At 46.9% G+C, this 18,900-nt stretch overlaps 1 protein-coding gene across 1 annotated transcript in view; it reads left to right on the top strand.

The window, feature by feature from the left end:
• Positions 1–2,579: 2,579 nt before the first annotated feature.
• Hunk (hormonally up-regulated Neu-associated kinase) overlaps positions 2,580–18,900 on the top strand; it is a 96,084-nt gene continuing 79,763 nt past the window's right edge. Inside the window, exon 1 of the mRNA XM_076868565.2 lies at positions 2,580–2,840. Within this exon, the coding sequence (XP_076724680.2) occupies positions 2,580–2,840 (261 nt within the window). The remainder of the gene's footprint in view (positions 2,841–18,900) is intronic.

Here is an 18,900-nt window from a genome sequence, read left to right as displayed (position 1 = left end):
CCAAAGGTGAAGAAAGCCAGAATTGAGTTTGGGCTAGTTCTAGTCAATCAGATATTTCCTGCATCTCTAATATTAGGGCAAGGCAATGTTCTGTGTACCAATTCCGGAGTCAGTCCTTCTTAAACATGCCCATTTCGGAGATCAGGACCTGTAGTTCAAAATGCAGTTGCTAAGCCTAGGCAGGGTAGGATTTGGACTTCTCTTTGGCATCCATCCCAGTTGATGGAATTAGCAGTGAACTTGAATCAAACCCAAGCAGCAGGCTTGAAAAATATTTAATAGGCCTGGATTTTCTCTCCTTTTCACCCCTTTCCTGACCTCCACCTTGAAAGGATAATTGAAACATTTTAGGAAAGAAGATCTCTATTTCATCGTGTCTTCCACAATGTGCAGGGAGTTTTGTTTTGCTTTTGCCATAAAGACACTTCGATGAACAATCTCTGAAATTTGCCTTTAAACTTTAATAAATAAATCTCTAAATTTTCATAAAGAGTTTATGTCATAAAATTAAATTCTTTCAAAATTAATACAACATTGGAGAGACTCCAAAACCTTTTCTGATGGAAGATTTAGAATGATTTTGATCCTAAAGTAACCCGCATATTCCTCATTCATTAAACATTTGTTGAGCATCTACTCTGCCGGCACTGGCTGGTCACCATCTCTCTCCCACATTGCTTGTCCTCTTAAAATCTGATTACTAAATTAGAAACGCGAAAGCCTGCAGAAATTGTAGGTGTAGACCAGGGATTTTTAAAAAAAAAAAAAAGTCCCTTAAGCACAGCAAGAGAAAAAATTAAAGTGTATCTTTAATATAGGAAAATGGGAACAACCGAGCGAACCAACAGAAACCACAAAATGCTCCATCATAATAACAAGGTTGGTGATATGTGGCACGAGTGGTTCAAAGTACCATATTCGAAATCATATCTATTTAAAATAGAAAATTGGTGTTTCTCTGGGTTACTTTTGAGATGGTCTGGGAGCCCCCAAGCCTGGATTAACGACAGCTGTATGCCCCTCCCCCAGTTTTCCAGCACTGAGGTGGACTGATGTCATACTTGTTTACTGAGGAGTAAACAATGAAAGGAACTTTGTTAGGACCAAATCGGAGGTTAAGTTTGCATTAAACGCGGGCACCTCAACAGGTAGCATTTTACAAGTGCCTCCCTCCTACCTACTCTGCAGCTTCTCCCTTAGAGAATTCCTCATTTTTCGGTTCAGGAAGATGTTGGAGATCCTGAGGAGGAGATCTGCGTCGTCAGAGCAGCTGCAATTGTTTATGCGAGATGAACATAGCCCCAGCGCTCATAGAACAAAAGCTCCGAGGTGCGGCGTGCGCACGTCCAGCTCAACCTGTACTCAAAGGCAGCATTTCAACCCGAGGCAAAGAAGGTGTAAACGTACACGCAGAGGCAGCAGCCGCCCTGATTCCTACGTTGCAGCCGCTACTATTACGCTGGCGGCTGCTCCTCCTCCAATACAGCAATCGGGTCTGCGTGTGAACAGGGGCACTCGTCCTGCCACCTCCCCCATCCTTTCTTGGACCCATCCATCTAGCCATCCATCCAGGGTCCAGCGGGTCCTATCGTGCGCCAGGCTCTGAGCTGAGCACTCAACCCAATCCACAGTTCACAGGGTTCGGGAGCTTCTCCCTCCCTCCCTCCCTTCTTTCCCCACGCCCCGGGTGGGTGCGGCTGGTGGGGGGTATTTCACTGCCCAAAGGTCCAGAAAACCCAAACCCAGAATCTGGGTAAGCCGCAGAGACGGAGACTGCCTGACTTGGGCGGTCCGGGAGCGCGCGTCTCCGAGGCCGCGCAGGGTCCCCCAGTCTGGCGCTCAGGTGGCTCCGCCGCCCACTTCGCCGCTCCCTCCCCTCCCCTTTCCAGCTCCGGGCGAGTTTGGCTGTTGCGCGCGGGGAAGGAGGGGCTACGAGGGATTTGAAAGTGCACAGGCTGCGGAGTGGAGCTCGCATCTGTTCCCGCCGCCCGCGACCGGATTAAATTTCTGCAAATTCAAACTGAATGGGGCTTTCTTCTACTGCCTTCCAGAGGGCGCTTGCAGCCCGCCGCGAGTTCCTCTCGGGCGGGAGCGTCTGCCCAGCGCACGGCTAGGAGCAAGCCAGCCGGACCCGAGCCTGCGAGGGCCAGACGGCTGCTGCGAGGGCGGAGGCGGAGGCGGCGCCCGGGCTCCGGGACCCAGGCACCGACCGCACCTCTTCCCTGGCGTGCAGATCCCTGCGAACCCGAGAAGGGGGACTGTCATCAACCCCCCGGACGGTATCGGGGGCGGGATCGCGGGTCCTGAAAGGAGCCCGGGCGACCCTCGGAGGAAGAACTTCTTGGGGGCGGGTCCCGGATCGCCCCGTCGCCTGGGCGGCCGCTATTGTCTGCGCGCGGCTCTCGGTGGCGCGGGGGGCGTGAGCGCGGCGGCCCCAGGAGCTGGGCACCGAGACCCGGGCCGGGCGGGGCCGTGGTTGGGGTGGCGGCGGGAGGAGCTGGGGCAGCTTGGGAGCCGGAGCAGGAGGAGCTGCACGAGCGGGAGCCTAGTCCGAGCGGCGCGGGCTGCGGGCAGGCGGGATGCCGGCGGCGGCGGGAGATGGGCTCCTGGGCGAGCCGGCGGCGCCGGGTAGTGGCGGCGGCGCGGAGGAGGCGGCCAGGCCGGCGGCGGCCTGTGAGGGAAGTTTCCTGCCGGCCTGGGTGAGCGGCGTGCCCCGCGAGCGGCTCCGCGACTTCCAGCACCACAAACGCGTGGGCAACTACCTCATCGGCAGCAGGAAGCTGGGCGAGGGCTCCTTCGCCAAGGTGCGCGAGGGGCTGCACGTGCTGACCGGAGAGAAGGTGAGCTTCCTGGGCGCCGGCCTCTGGCCCGCGGGTTACGGGCTCCGGGAGGGAGCGGACGGCCGGACCCTGCAGAGAGCATGGCACCGGGAGTACCAAAGCATCGTCCCGGGCCAGGCGCCCCCCTCTCCACCTGGCTTTTCTCTCTGGCCAAAAGAGGGGTCGAGCTAAACGCGCACTCAGCCCTCTCCGTAGGGGGTCATCTGGCACCTACTGATGGGTGGTCTGGGGTCATTTTCCTGGGGCCGGGTGGGGGGTGGCGACCGACTCACCGCGAAGTGGTCCCACATATTCTTTTTGCTTTTCGAAAGGCGCCACCTGGCGGACACCAGAGCAGGGGGGTCAGGGCGCAGGAGTTCGGGGACTCTGCGCTGTCTGTGGGTAGGGGAGACAGATCCTTGGAGAGGCAAGAAGAAGAGCTAGAGGACCTGCGTGCGAGGCAGAAGGGCCGATTAGCCGGCCTTAGGGGTGGCTTAGGGTTTGATCCCTTTCTAGGCTCTGGGGAGGAGCTGGGGAAAGGCTGAAACCCTACAGATATCCTCTTCACCTCTGGGCTGGGGCAGCTAGGGGATTTTTGTGCACAGAAGAGTTCACGTACCCTCCCTACACTCCACCAGTCTGTTCCTCAACCTGCACGTCTCTCCATCTGCATCCCATGAGCACCAGTCAGTTCTCAGCCCGACCACTGCCTCTCCTCCTTCCTTCCCTCAACCCCTGGATCCCTCCCATCCCTGCTTCTTGCAGGTATAGATCCACACAGACGCCCTCCAGACTTTAGAGGTTGGGAGTTGGGTTCTTATCTTTCTAGGAAAGGGGCAAGTAAAGGAAGCCCTCCTCAAGACACGGAGGGACACCTCGCTGGCCAAGTCAGAGTGGGATGAGGTGGTCCCTTTCCAGGCCAGGTGTAACTCTAGAGGAAACCCTAGAGACCACTTAGTTTTGAGGCTGGGTCAGCCCTGGCTGTGAGGCCAGGCAGGGACTTGTCCCAGACTTGGAGCTATTCCAGGCTGCCCAGCTTATGTCATCTAAGACTCAAGATTCCCCCCAGGCTGGGCCTTGCTCACACTAAAGGGGAGCAGCCCCTCTTGGAGGGAGGAGGGAAGCTCAGGGCTTCCTAACTGGGCAAGTAGCCAGAGAGCCAAACCCTTCTGGCGTCAGAAGTGGATCCTCCATCCAGACTGCTGTGAACCTGGTGGCCAGGCAAGCTGCCCTGCCTGCCTTCCTGCCCTGGCCGCTCCTCACCTTTAGTTTCCCTCCCTACTCCCCACCTTGTCCTGGAGCCCCTTGCATTTGAGTGCACACCCCACTCATCCCTGTAAATTGGCGTTTTACCTCTGTAGCCATTTCGATTGGGGGAACCCCTTTATTTTGGGTGAGTGGGGTAAGAATGAGGAGTTTTAAAAGGTGCTTCTGGACTTCTATGCAAATGTGAGGGTCCAGTATGAACTCACTACAGTAATTTTCAAAGAAAAAAATAAAAAAGCAAAACCAAAAAACCAAAGCCCTCCGAATTTCATTCTAGTCCAAAGGGAGCAAGGAACACCTTACTTCTTGGTTTGAGTGGGCTGTCCTCCTTACATATGGTGGGTCTGTTCAGGGCACATGGATGTCATGCTAATTGGTGAGCTCACTTCTGTCCCTGTGTAAATGGGTGGCAGCATTTTATCTCATTTGGAACGTATAGGATTCTGTCTGGTCCTGATGTTTCCTCTCTAAATGTAGCAAAAAAGAGGTGAGTCCCATGCAAACCAGGTAGTGGCACACATTACGAGTTCACTTTGGGAGTACACTCATCTCCCTGCCCTGCCCACAGCTTCCCTGGCTCCTCTCCACTTTCCCTTGTTGGGCTGTGCCTCTGCTCCTCATCGGTACATTTTTGCTTCATAACATAAAGCTCTTGGCCTTGCTGAACTGCCTGGGGATGTATTCAGAGCTCAGCCGCTACTCTGCTGCTCCGAGTGATTGGGTTCTGGAGCCCATTGCTGGGCCCCCTGGAATGCCCAAATGAGTTCCAAATGAGGAGCTGGGTGACACCCCCAGTGTTCCGCTCCTCCCCCTCCCATTTTATCTTTCTTAATTGATGATTCTCACTTCATCTTTGCAATGAGAGGAGGTATTATTTGGATGTGAAATTTTTTCCCTGGACCAATTGATTTGATCTAGTTAAGGACAGTGGTTCCTAGTGGGGAGGCAGAGGCCAGGGAGGGATGTTTATGTTGAAAAACTTGGTTTTCCAGTTCTGTTTCTCTCCAGCGTGAGAACCAGTGCTTCCGTGGCTGTAAGTAAGCATTAGGAGAAATCTGGATTTTAGCACACTCTGTTGCTGGCTTTAAAGAAACAATGGTGTCATTCATAGCATTTATCTCCCAAATTCAGCACCTTTAATGCTTAACTAATAGATGTGGAGTTTAGCAGATTGTAGAGATTAAAATGTGTGGTGGTTTTGTGTGTGTGTGTGTGTGGGCACGGAGCTCTTGCATGCCTGACTCTGCTTGGGAAGGATCACAGAGTTAATGAGTCTCCATTCCCACTCTTGTTTTGGGTATTGCCTTACTATGTTCGGACCAAAACAAAGGTGAAAGCAACCTCAGGCTGTTTGCAACCACAAGTCCTTTTTAGAAGGAGCAGGCTTCAGCTGGGAAGCTGTACTAAAGTGAGCAGATCAATCAGTGGCAGACCTTGATATGAAGGGAACCTGGAAGGCAACCCCCTTCCCCTATTTTTTCCCTCCTTTCTTGGGGTGCATACTTTTTAGATAAAGTACTTTTCTCCTTTTCTGGGGGGAAGGGGTACCAGGGATTGAACGCAGGGACACTCAACCATTGAGGCACATCCCCAGCCCTATTTTGTATTTTATTTAGAGACAGGGTCTCACTGAGTTGCTTGGCGCCTCGCTTTTGCTGAGGCTGGCTTTGAACTCGCGATCCTCCTGCCTCAGCCTCTGAGCTGCTGGGATTACAGGCATGCGCCACGTGCCTGGCTTCTACTTCTTTTTTAAAGGAAACAGGCTATATGGAAAGGGAAATGAAATCATGAACATGATTTAGAAATAGATGTATCCTCCTCACCCACCCCAAATGGAAGGATTCAGGGCGGCTTATCTTGGAAAATCAGTTCATGGAACAGGATAGGGAAAGAAAAGATGAGGGGGTGCCCTGGGTTTCACCTGTTTCGTAGCTGAGATCTCAAACTGTGTACTTTGTGTTGGGTGATTTCTGCCAAAATCTGGAGTACTGGTGGTCGAAGGCATCTGGGGAGGTGGTGATGGTGGTGATGTTCTTGTGCGTTTTTAGTGTGAAGCACATTTCCAAAACGCTGTGAGTTAAATTCTCTGTGTTTTGCCTGGAATTACTGTGAGTTTGGATGACAAAGGGACCACTTTTTCCTGACTTTCTTTCAGGCTTTGATCCTATCTTATGCAGAGGCCTCTGTTGCTACTGGTGCTTGCAGGACAGTTACCTGCTCTGTCCTCTGAAGTCCTTTGTTTGGAAGTAATTTGAATCTAGATGGCCCTTTTACTGCTTGAAAAGAAAGGATGGCTTTAGGCTGAGACCTGATTTTGCCCCCTCTGGTTTTGAGTTAATGTAACCTCTGTAAATCTGGCTTTAAAAATGAATATTCGCTGGAGCTTATGAAATTGTTAATTGGTACATTCTTATTCAGGGCTGAACTGAGTTGATGTATAGACGAGGAAAAAATGATCATAGAATTAGATTCTGAAAAGTATCTCAATGACTTTGAGACAGAACCAAGTTGCAGAGCAGGAACATGGAGTAAGGACTTGGGAAATCCTGGAGCACGTGTGCTTCCTGCCGCTGGTATTGGTAACTGACACTTAATGCACAGTCTCTGGCCCATAATAGATTATTATCACATTTGACAAAATTGATAAAATATAGTTAGACAAGCATTATTGAGCAAAGTGTAAATGTGTATCAAGAATAGAGCTGATTTGAAAGGCAGGCAAAACTCATTATAAGGGCAACCAGAGTCACTCATTACCTTCTTTTGAGATTAAGAGACAAAATTGGGTACATAATGACTGTTAGGATGTTTAAATATCTTGTTCTAACCTTTGGATAAAGAAAAAAAAAGCCTATTTATCACTTCATTATCTATTTGGGGCTAAAAATAAGGATTGTGCGCTTAGTAAGTCGCCAATAATCAGGCATAGAGCATGACAGTGACAGATACCTGGAGTGAAGGAGTTACTAAAAATACAATTTACTATGTTTTGTGGAGCAGGAAATATGACTAATTTTAGAGTTGGCCTTTTGGCAGATCTGTTTTTAGCAAGTATTTCTGAAACAAACAGGTGTTAAATCCTGTATTTCTTTTTAAGTGCTAGAAATTTAAGGGGTAATAGCTCTGGGAACAAGAAATGCTTAGAGAACTGGAAATTCCTATTAATCCTCAGCAGGGACTTCTTGGCAAGAAGGAGGCGTTTGCAAAAGCACCTGCTCAGTGTGTCCTGGGTGACAAGGCAGTGCCTATAATTTCCCAGATTGCATGCTGCAGTTGCGGGCACATTCTTTTGAACTTTCTGCCTGCCTCATCTTTTTGAAGTACTTGGGAATGGTGGAAATTGGCACATAGAGCTGGGTTCCTAGTGTTCATTGATACAGGTCCCAGGGACTTCAAAGGGTGCTTCGAGTCAGTGTAACAGTGCAGAACGGTGCCCACGAAGAGGAGTACAACCCTACATTTTCTCTGCAGGAGTTGGTTCCTGTACCTAACAATCAGACTCGGGTCTGCAAGAATAGAGAATTGTGCATGCTGCCCATTGTCCCTGAGCAGCGTGGCAATCATCCATCCCAGAGCTTACCCTCCCAGGAGGGGTTGGGAGTGGCCAGACATGCCCACCCAAAGAGATGGGCAGGCTGAGTGTTCTCTGTAGGAAGGCAGTTTTGACTTGAAGTATCATTTCCCTTGGAATATACACCCTGTCTCGGTTATTCATGGAAACCTAGAGACTTGCTGTCTCGGCTAATTGCAACCCAGTAGACAAGACTTGTTTTACCTAAGTGCTGCAGACACTTCATTTGCTCAGCGAGGGCGCTGGCCACTTTCAAGTGCTGACCTGCGTTGAATTTCATGCTCTCTGATGGGGGTGCTACTGACTGGTAAGGTCCTAGGAGGAAGGAGGGAGTAACTCATGGCCTGAATGCTACCTGTGCAGTTTGATGCCTTGGCAAACCGGAGAGAGCTTTCACCTTTCCTGTATCATCCAGTGGTATTGAGTTTTACGGCTTATTCAGAATGCGCCTTGCAGTTTCTCCTTAGATGCTGGCAGCAACCCTGGGCAGGTGAGAACCAATTTGCTGGTGTTTCAACTTGCATTGCCTAAGGAGAGGAATGCTATTTTGGTTAGCCTTGTGTCACTGTGACCAAAAAGGCTTGACAAGAACAGTTAGAAGAGGAAAAGTTTGTTTGGCTCATGGTTTCAGAGATCTCAGTCCAAAGATGGCCGACTGTTGCTCTGGGCTCGAGGTGAGGCAGAACATTCTGGCGGATGGGTGTAGTGGAGGAAAGCAGCTCAGGACATGGCAATCAAGAAGCAGCAAGAGCTTTGCTCACCAGGGTCATCATATATACCCCCAAAGGCATGCCCCTAGTGACCTACCTCCTCCAGCCAAATCTTACCTGTCTACAGTAACCACCTAGCTAACTTAATGCACTGGGTAGGTTAAAATTCTCATAACCCAATCATTTCACCTCTAAACTTTCTTGCATTATCTCATACCTGGGCTTTTGGGGGACACCTCATATCTAAACCATAACAGATGCTCTGAGTAGATTTACTCTCTGACTTTCTTCTTTGTTAGTTTGCTAGGATGACTATAACAAATGTTCACCAACAGAGGTTTAAACAGCAGAAATTTATACTCAGAGTTCTGGAGGCCAGAAGTCCACAATGAATGCCTTGAAACTGCTCTAGGGGAGAATCCTTCCTTGCCTCTTCTGGCTTCTGGTGCTTGTTAGCAGTCCTTGGAATCCCTCGTTAGTAGCTTCAGTGCTCCAATCTGTGTTATCTCCTATGGTTTTCCCTCTGGGTATCTCCTCTGTTTCCAAATTTCCTTATCCATCTCCTTATAAGGACACCAGCCATAGGATTTAGGGTCTACCCTCATCTAGTATCATCTCATCTTAACTTGATTAAATGCACAAAGATCCTATTTGCAAATAAGATCGCATGCACAGGTACTTGAAGATATCTCTTGGGGCCAGCGGGGAGCACAGTTCAGCCTCAGCCCACGACCCCTTAGATCATTAGAATGGTGTTGCAGGTGACTTCCTGGCAAACTGACCTTGGGAAGGAGATGAATGTGCTTTCAGGGAGTACACAGCAGGGCCAATACCTGTGAGGGAGAGGGTGTGGGGGAGGGGTGGAAGGGACAGAGCAGCAGTGTGCAGAAGGAGAAGCCATACGCTCATGCATCCTGGAGCAAAGCTCTGCGTATGCCGTGGTGAGCCCTAGAGCCCAGCTGGCCCTGGTCCAAGTTGGACCTCTATTACAATTCAGGGATCAGGCCCTGAGAAGGCAGCATAACCCTGGACAGGAGAGATGTTAAGGGCAGTTCCTGGGAAGGTCTCACAGCTGAGAGTAGGAAGCTGGGGGAGTCATCTACCGCCTGCTGAGAGGGACTGGGTGGAGCCAGGCTCTTCATCTCCAGCACAGCCGGGCAGTTTCCTCACTTCCTACTCCAGTAAGGTGGCTGATGGGCAGGCTCCGCGTTCCACACACTCTGATCTAAACTTGGCCTCTCCTTTCTCGTCAGTTTCAGTGTTTGAGACTTGTGTTCTTTGGTCCTTGTAGGTTGAAGTCTCCCTTTGCTCTGTGTGTTTTCTCTGCAGAACTTTGTGGCAACAGAGCCTGGCTGACTTGTCACCTGTGTGCCTGATTCAGAGATGGTATCGCCTTCCGTGGGAGGGACCCTTCTCCCCCTCATCATGAGTTGGGCCAAAGTCATTGAGGGGGTGGTGGGAAATGGGTTTTGACAACTAGATACCAATTCAAACCTTCTGATGGACACCGAGATGGCTCAGGGCGGAACCACCTTTGATGTCCTCTTATGGCCTTACTGTGCCCACTCTGCCCTAGCACGCAGTTCTAATTCCTGGGTTCCTTTTGTTTTGAGATCATTTTTTGTGTGTGTTTTTATGATGCATTTGGTGACGTTTTGGGTAGGTCATACAGATTCATGGTCTGGAATTCAAAGTCTTTGCGGGAGCTCTCCGTGAGAAATAGCTGCCTCTTATATATGCGCCTCTGTTCCCAGGTCCTGTGTCCCCAGAGGTGACCCCAGTTCTAGTTTCTCATGCACCCTTCTGGAAGTGCTCCATATACACACATGCCCATGTGCATATCTGTAAACGTGTGGGTGTGGACAGATGTGTCTTTACACTGTACATGCTCTTCAGTACCACTTTTTTTTTTTTTTTAAACTTAGCAATACATCTTCTCTAGAACTACTACAGAATTGCCTCATTCTTTTTAAATGCTACATAATATTCAGTATATGGAGATAATATACTGACTTAACCATTCCATGTTAATGGATATTTAGATTTTAAACATTTTGGGGGTTGTTATTTCTACATTATGCTCTGATATATATATCTATGCCCATTTGTTATTTTGTAAATATTTTCAGTATATCTGAGGGGTATTTTCTGTATATCTTAGTATTAGGCCAAATCATATGTCTGATAAATAGTGCCAAATTGTCTCCCATAGAGGATGTCCCAATTTATACTCCCAACAACTTGTTTTAGGGGTGTCTGCTTTTTTTGTGCATTTTTGCGAGCACAGGATATTTTTATACTTTTTGATCTTTTCCAATGTGGTAGATTAAACATGGTATCTTGTTTATAGTTTCTCTTATTTACAAGGGAATTGAGTATATTTTCTACATGTCCTTGGCAATTTACATTTCATTTCTGTTCACTTTTCATGTTTAGTCCTCATTTTTTCTCTTGGGTGTTTGGTCTTTTTCTTAGTGATTTGTCAGGCCTCTTTGTATATTAAGGAAATTAGTTCTCTTTGAGAGATATGGTTTGCAGGCTGCTTCATCTTTCCCTGTTCCTCATTTATTCTTTGTCTTTGTATCTTGGTGGTTCTTGGTATCTGCAGAGGTTACTTCCTAGGATTATACTAACTAGAAAGGACCATTGATGAGTTGGGTGTCCATGAACCTCTAAAGATTGTACATGTAATCATATTTCTGGGGAGAGGATTTATGAGGAATTACTTGCTTCCCAAATGTTAAGAGCTACTGCTTCATTGTCAGCTGTACTGACTGCAGAGAGGTTTGTGGGTTACTGGGACAATGGTTTGAGTCTCTTTGATTTGTTAGCATCAGTGTCATTGGCTAAAGTTGCAGATCATATTCAGGTTAAGTGGGTTGGTGGTACAAGCAGGACCCTAAACTAAGCATTTCTGATCATTGCCCCAGCCCTGCCATGATTGGCTTTCAGGGGAGAGGCATGATCAAGAGTGGACATTGGCATATTTGACCCGAGCTGGGATAAGCCAAAGAGGCATCTATGTTTCATCACTTCTTCATGAAAAAGGCAATACAGTTTATGGTGGACTGTTGCTTTGGTTGTTTGGAGATGTGATGGTCTTTGGAGATGGGGCCTTTGGTGGGTAATTAGATCTGCTTCCTATCTGTAATTAGTGTCCCTCCACTGTGTGTGGACAAAACAAGAAACCATTTCTATGAGCCAGGAAACAGACACCAGATCTTCCAAAGCCTTGATCTTGGACCTCACAGCATCCAGAACTGTGAGAGAGAAATTTCTGCTATTGCCAAGCCACTCACTCTATGGTATTTTGCTATAACATCCCAAAGGGACAAAGACAAAGAAAAAGGGGGAATGTAGAGGGAAGTGACTTTTTAAGGAGCAAGAACCACCATGGGACTTGGACACTGAATGCACTAAGTCAGCCGTGCGCACGCGTGTTAAAATATGCCTTGGCACTCTGAGTTCTTCCTGCCAAGAGTCCTCCGGGGAGCAGCAGTGGTGGGGAAATCACTGGGTCTGCTGGTCGGAATCAGCATCAGCCGGGCCTCACTCTGACAGCTGTCCCTAAAATGCCCGTGTCCTCTGTCACCCCTGCTCTCCTCAGAGCGTTTCTCACTGCTGCTTGGGCTGCTTGTAACTAACTGCCTCAGACAGGGTGTCTGCAACAGCAGAGGCTGTGGGTTCCCTGGGGGTTAGAAGTCCAAGGTCAAGGTTGTGGGCGGAGGGCCCATCCTCTGAAAGCCTTGAAGGAGGGTGGTTCCAACCTCTTCCGATTCTCAATGGTGACTTATGACAGAGTCAGACAGGCCTCCAGGGAAGAAAATGTGAGAAGACACGGGCAGAAACAAGTGTCCCCTTGTATGAGGACACTAGTCCTGCTACATCAGGGCCCACCCTAATGACCTCACTTCAACTTGGTAACTTCTATAAAGACTCTGTTTCCAAATAAAGTCATTCTGAGGTATGGAGGGCGAGGATTCCTATTTATGAATTGAGGGGGCACAATTTGACTCTTACCTTCACTTGACCCTGTGTATATTTTATGGTTTGGATATGAGTTGTCCCCCCAAAAGCTCCTGTGTGAATGCAGGAATATCCAGAGGAGAAATGGTTGGATTGTGAGAGTTGTGACCTAATCAGTTCATCCTAGTTTGAATGGACTGGGTGGTGATTTTAGGCAGGTGGGGCGTGGCTGGAGGGGTGGGGCGTGGCTGGAGGGGTGGGGCGTGGCTGGAGGGGTGGGGCGTGGCTGGAGGGGTGGGGCGTGGCTGGAGGGGTGGGGCGTGGCTGGAGGGGTGGGGCGTGGCTGGAGGGGTGGGGCGTGGCTGGAGGAGGTGGGGGCATTGGGGAGTGCCCTGGAAAGGTGCATCTTCCTTGTGGCCCCTTCCCCCTCCTTTTCTGTGCTTCCTCGCTGCCTTGAGGGAGCAGCTTTCCTCTGCTGGGTCCTTTCCCCCATGATGTGCTACCTCCCTTTGGGCCCAGAGCCATGGACTGGCCGCCTGTGGACTGAGACCCCTGAAACCGTGAGCCCCAAATAAACTTTTTCTCCTCTAAGTTGTTCTCGTCAGATATTTTTGGTCACAGCGACACAAAAGCTGACTAACACAGTATGTATTTCTGGGTCGATGTGCTTTTCGTTCATCCCCCCACTAGACTGTAAACCTGATGAACGTGGACCACTGCTCTATCCCTGGTACCTAGAGTAGTGCCTGGCACAGAGAAGGCGTATGGTAAATAGTTTTGGGATGGATCTAAGAAAAACCTTCCATCTTCCAGGACATGCGTACAGCCTCCTGGATGGCAATATACAAATTGGCAGGCTATGGATCTGCAGGCGCTTTCTGTTTCTCTTGCTCCTTGCTGCTTCTGGGAACGAGTGCCTGAGGTTGAATGGGTTGCTTGGCTGGGGCTCTGTAGAAAATGTTGTCCTGGAAATAACCATGCTTTCTGCGCAGATTTGTTAAGGTAGGCACCTGAGGATCTGAGTGACAGGTGATCAACAAGAAGCAGACAAATATTTTGCAGTGTCACAGGACTGCTAATAGACTCTCAGCTCTTTCCTGAGAAATGTACCAACACTGCAACAGATGGGAGAAGCTGCTATTTGCAAACATACATTTCTTTGGATGTTTCCCATGGAGATATATGTAGGTTTGGCGTCTGTCTCTTTGACTATATATTTTTTTATAAGTTTATTAGTCTCCAAAGCCAAGTTCCTGCCAAAACATTTTATAATCCTGCTTGCTTCTCTTGCCCATTTTCTGAGCCATTGGATCCATTTTGATCCCCCTGCCTGTGGTACCTCTGCTATAATCCCCTGCTTGTGTTCTAATTGTCTTACATCCTACCTCATGGCTTTGGGTAAGTTGTCAGGCCATCTTCCTGACCCTGTTTGGACATTTTTGTTCCATAAGGCCTTTCTCTTGGTCATCTGCTCTTTGCCAGAGCTCTGTGTGCAGCAAGAATGGGTGTCCACCAAGCTCAGAGTGTCCCCACAGAGTCTGCTGTCTCAGTGAGGGATGATAGGAGAAAGTCCAGATTCATCTTCCTGGAGCAGGATCTCCAAACACTGAACCAAGGAAAACCTTCCATGAAGAAATGAGCTCATGTTCTTTTCTTTGACCATGAGGCGGTAACAGCACTGATAACAAGAATAATGATTAACATTTATAGGTTGCATATCATCTGCTGGGCCTTGTCCTGGATGTTTGGCTGCAAAAGACAATATATGCCTCACACAGCCTTTTGTGGTAGGTCCTGTTGTCCTTATTTTGCAGAATAGATTGACCAGTGTCCTGATTTGCCCAGGACTATCTCAAGTTTAATACAGAAAGCCCCACATTTTAGGAAAACCAACAGATAATGGCAAAACCAGATTGAGTATTTGGAGTCTTAACAAAGAGTTTCCAAATGAAAGAATTAGTAAGCAGCTAATTAGGTCACTAATCAGTGATGAATGAAAGCTCAAAGCCCTGGACATGACTGCTGGGATGGGTGTTGTAGGCAGTAACCTCCACATGGTCTGGGGACTGAGAGACACTTTCCTGCACCTGCAGTTCTGGTCTGCTATTTATTTACTTCTGTGTGTTTACTATGAGATGAAGAGCTTGAGCCAATATGTATTTCTCTGGCTACACACCCACAAAGGTATCTGTGTGTAGCATATGTATGCACAAATGCATATGCACTTGTATGTATACTATTAAATATAAGTTACAGAATACCATGCAAAGTTTATCATGCCATAAGTTTGTTGCAGGAGACTTTCTCAATGAAGGAAGCAGGGGAGACTGAGTTGCTCAAGTTAGCGTTCAGTCTAAATTTAGTTTTTCTTTTTCATTGAGGGAGAAAAACCTAGGATAGGAGAGAGGTTTTTGAATTCAGTGGTAAGTGTGTGTCTTTAAGTGCAAGTGTGTGTGTCTTAAGTAGCACAGTGCACAGGCCCTTCGAGTCTGTTTGTTCAACCCTTCTCTACAAGAATGGACACAGAATGTTCATTAAAAGCAAAATAGAATACCTGGTGCGTCTCCTAGTTTAATATACAGACCATCTGGAACTAGACCAGCTTTTTCAAGCCTTTGCATAGTTCTCATTTGAGCTGAGAGGGGACATCAGAGACAAATGGAATGAGGAAGTGCCTGGGGTGAGAGTAAAACTTTAGGAAAGTTGGCTGTAGAGTCTGGGATCTGAATATTTTAGTGTTTTATCTGAGCCCTGCTTCAGTGAAGCCAAATGGATGAAGATAAGTGTTATCACTTATGTAATCGGGGTATTCATTGGAATTCCTGCTGCTCTGATATAGAAGTCTAGCTTTCCAAGTGCATTCTTTGTTCCAGATTAAAAATTTAATTAGAGAAACTAGTCTATGACTCAGTTCTCCGTTGAACATTTACATTTAATAATACGAATAAAGAAAGCTTGTTTTGAAAACACTTCTGCAGGTTTGTAATGTGTCATTCCCATAGGATGACATTTTATTCTATTAAAAACTAACATTTGTGAGCAGTAGTTGCAGTTTCAAGGCCAATTTGATGTAATAAAACTTGAATTTCCCTCTGGAGGGCAAGTGCTATGTGACTATTGTGCTTCTATCTAATTCATTACTCTGAGATGCTTTTTCTTAGATCAGGAATTGAGTGTTGAAGTATTGTTTTTTTTTTTTAAATCATAGAGGGCCATTAAAGCAGCTGATAAAGTACCTAAGAGTGTTTGGAATAAAAACATTTTTTTTTTAAAATTCTAATAATCAGATGAAGAATGTCTTCCAGATTTTGAAGGGATTTATTATTCAGCAGCATATGTACTTAAGCACAGATAAATTGTCCAATATATCAGTGTTGTTCTTATGATCAACTGTGATTTTTTTTCCCTTTGCTGTGGTATAGGTAGAACCCAAAGCCTTGTATATGCCCCACCTGCGTTCTTCCACTGAGTGCCCGCCACCTAAATGTTTTAAAATAATGTTTAAAAAAGTATTTTTTACCAAGTATTTAGCAATATAAAATTCCTTTAATCAATTCAGTCACAGGTGCATTTTAGAATAGTTGAGGTTTTTAACACATTCAAATGAATCCTGGGCTAATATTTGTTCCATGAGGCCTAATATTTGGTAATTGTAATGTGCTTTTTAAAAATACCCCTTACACCTACTCTTTGCTTGCCGTGCGCTTTACCCATCCTGCTTCACTATTGTCTCCCTCTCTGTGTTAGATGACTTACAAAAAATGTTAATTTTTCTTTCTGGTGAATTAAACAGGACCCCTCCCCTAAATCCCTGTTCCTTGTGGAAAATAAACAGGAACACAAATAAGAAAATAAAAATCATCCGTAATCACACATTCCGTTGTAGATCACTTGGTTTTCCCTTTTCCTCCTTTGAATTCATATGCTCCAAAATTGGAATACACTGTTCACATTGTATTGCAAGTATTCTTTATTTCACTGATAATAGAACATTTCCCCATGTTCCTTTATAGTCTTTAAAAATTTGATTTTGATAGCATTTCATTCTTTGAAGTTACTGTTAAACCAGTAGAGTAGGGACTTTTGCCTGTGTTCTCTAATCTATTGCATAATGGTGACATGTACTAAAATATAGGCTTTAGGGATGACAGCTTTGGTTCCCATCTTTTTGCTCCTTAGTATTTGGATAATCTTGGGCACAGCATTCAAAACTCTTTTTTTTGCATTGGGGATTGAACTCGGAGGCACTTTAGCACCTCCGACTCTTTATTTATTTAATTTCTGTTTTGAGTCAGGGTCTCTCTAAGTTGCTCAGGTTGGCCTAGAGCTTGTGAATCCTCCTGCTTCAGCCTCAGTGGCTAAGATTACAGAGATGCCCCACCAGGTTTGACTTCAAATACTCTTCACTTTAGTTGCTGTATCTTCACAGTGGTGTTAATTATGGATATTCAGTGGGTATTTGGTTAAAAAACAAAGCACACACACAGAGTTAGCTTGAAAACATTCATTATTGTTTTAGTGAACAAATGGCAGTGGGTTATTCTCTTAATCTCACAGCTATGTTTAAATTTTAAAGGTGTAAATCAGGCTCTTTCACATAGCAAGAAACAGATCTGCAGTTTATCAGGGGTGATGGAGTCTCACTTTCGGGATAAAGGGGAGGAAGCTGATGGGGCCCTTCTGCTTTAATGACCCCCCTGAGGCCGGGAAGGCTTCTGGGGACCCCCAGAGGGGCCAGGTGTCTGCATTCCTCAGATTCCACTTCCCTCCTGTCTGCCTCTGCCATGGAGCTGCCTTGGCAGCTTCTTTGGCTCCTAGAAATTATTCCTCCAACCAGCCTGCCCTCTGCCTCTTGGCTTCTCGCTGTCCCTGACATTTCTGGGGTTGACGACATAGTGCTGGGAGGCTATGATAACTGAACACTTAGCGGCCTCACCTCCTCCTTGTCTTCTTAGCCCTACTTGCCCTTGGATGGCAGAGTCATTTTCACAGTGGAAGAAAGAATACACTTAGAGGTGATGCTCCACGAGTTCCCAAATTGGTATGGTTTGGACAGCTTCCTTCCCCATGTTCTTGTTTTGGTAGCTGCCTCTTTGCTCCACAGTCAGAAAAACATTTTACCGTCCTCAGAGGTACGATTTCCTCCACGTTTATGATTTTGGGGGTACCTAGCTGTTATCTAACCTTTGATTCGCGTGATCTAAGTTTGAGTGATCTAAGATCTCTTTAGAGGTTGGGACTGGGTGGAGAGAATTTTGTCTTGCATTACGATGGCCAGATTTTCTGTGTTTCAATTGCTACCGTGTCCCCAAGCCTCCCATCCCGCAAGGCTACTTTATTCCTGAACCTTTTCAGCTACATTTGGCTGCCAATTGTTGTATGATGTGGATAGCGATTGTTTCCTGTTGCCCGTGGGACAGGAATGCTTCTTGAGTTAGAACTAATTCTGGAGTTTAAAGTATTAAATGTCAAACTGAAAGAAAGCATGTCTGAGACTTCTTTGTTGCAGAGGGAAGGGCATCCCAGGCCTAGGGGAAGGGAAAGGAAGGCAGGAAAGGGAAAAAGAGAGAAACACTGATGACTCCATCCTTTTCCGTGTCATTCCCTCTACCCTCTTGGGAAACTCTTTCTGTTTCTGTAAAGGTCATCTTAAAGTTTATTTCTTAATCTAAAGCCATTTGCTAAATGGACTGTGAGGTCAGGCTTCTCCTTCCTGGGAAATTTCCCAGTTATAACTAGTTTTAAAACAAACTAAAACAGGACTGGGGATGTAGCTCAGTGGCCCAGCACATGCTTTGCATGAGCGAGGGCCCGGATTCCATCCCCAGCACTGCAGAAAGAAACAACAAAAACCAAAAGAGTACCAAAACATATTACCTTTCCCTGACTATCAAGATGACAATTTATTTTTCATTCAAACGTGATTGCCTTCTTCTTGGGGAGCTGCTGATAACCTTTGGTACAGATCAGTAAAGCTATACCTAGGCAAACCAATTAGAAAGGGCATCACCCTGGGAAGACCAATTAGAAAAAGGCATCCCTTCTGAATAGGCCAATTAAAAGAAGATATATCCTCAAGTGGACCAATTAGAAGTCTCCTCTTCTGGATGGACCAGTTGGAGAAAGCGTCTTCTTTGAGTGGATCCAGTTGTATGGTGCATGGTTTAGCAAGCAGCCCCATTTCAGGAGGAAAATCTGCCCTTTCCTCCAGGCATAGAAGCTGGCAAGCCAAGAGGAGTCTGGGTTTCTGTGCCCAGTAGTATTTTTCCAATGGGTGCTGGCATCTAAAGCACCAAAGACTCTATAAATAGGTCCAAAAATCAGATGTGTTCTCATTGGAACCTGCCTTGTAGAATGGGAGCTGGGCATGAATCACAGACAGAACTCATGCTGTCACAGTGCAAAAGGAAATGTTTCCTACTAGGGTGACAGATTAAATACTCCAGGACTTCAGGAAATCTCAAGTAAAAATCTGCAAAACTGGTCCTGGTCTGTCTTTGGCAGTCTGCTTTGCTGCTTGCTTTGGAAGAGAAGGAGAAAAGCAAGATGAAGGATCTGGGTGAGAAAT

This window comes from Callospermophilus lateralis, chromosome 10 (assembly GCF_048772815.1).
Source record: "Callospermophilus lateralis isolate mCalLat2 chromosome 10, mCalLat2.hap1, whole genome shotgun sequence".
Taxonomy (NCBI): Eukaryota; Metazoa; Chordata; class Mammalia; order Rodentia; family Sciuridae; genus Callospermophilus; species Callospermophilus lateralis.
Note: the sequence above shows the minus strand (reverse complement) of the source record. Positions and strands in the feature narration are given on the sequence as shown.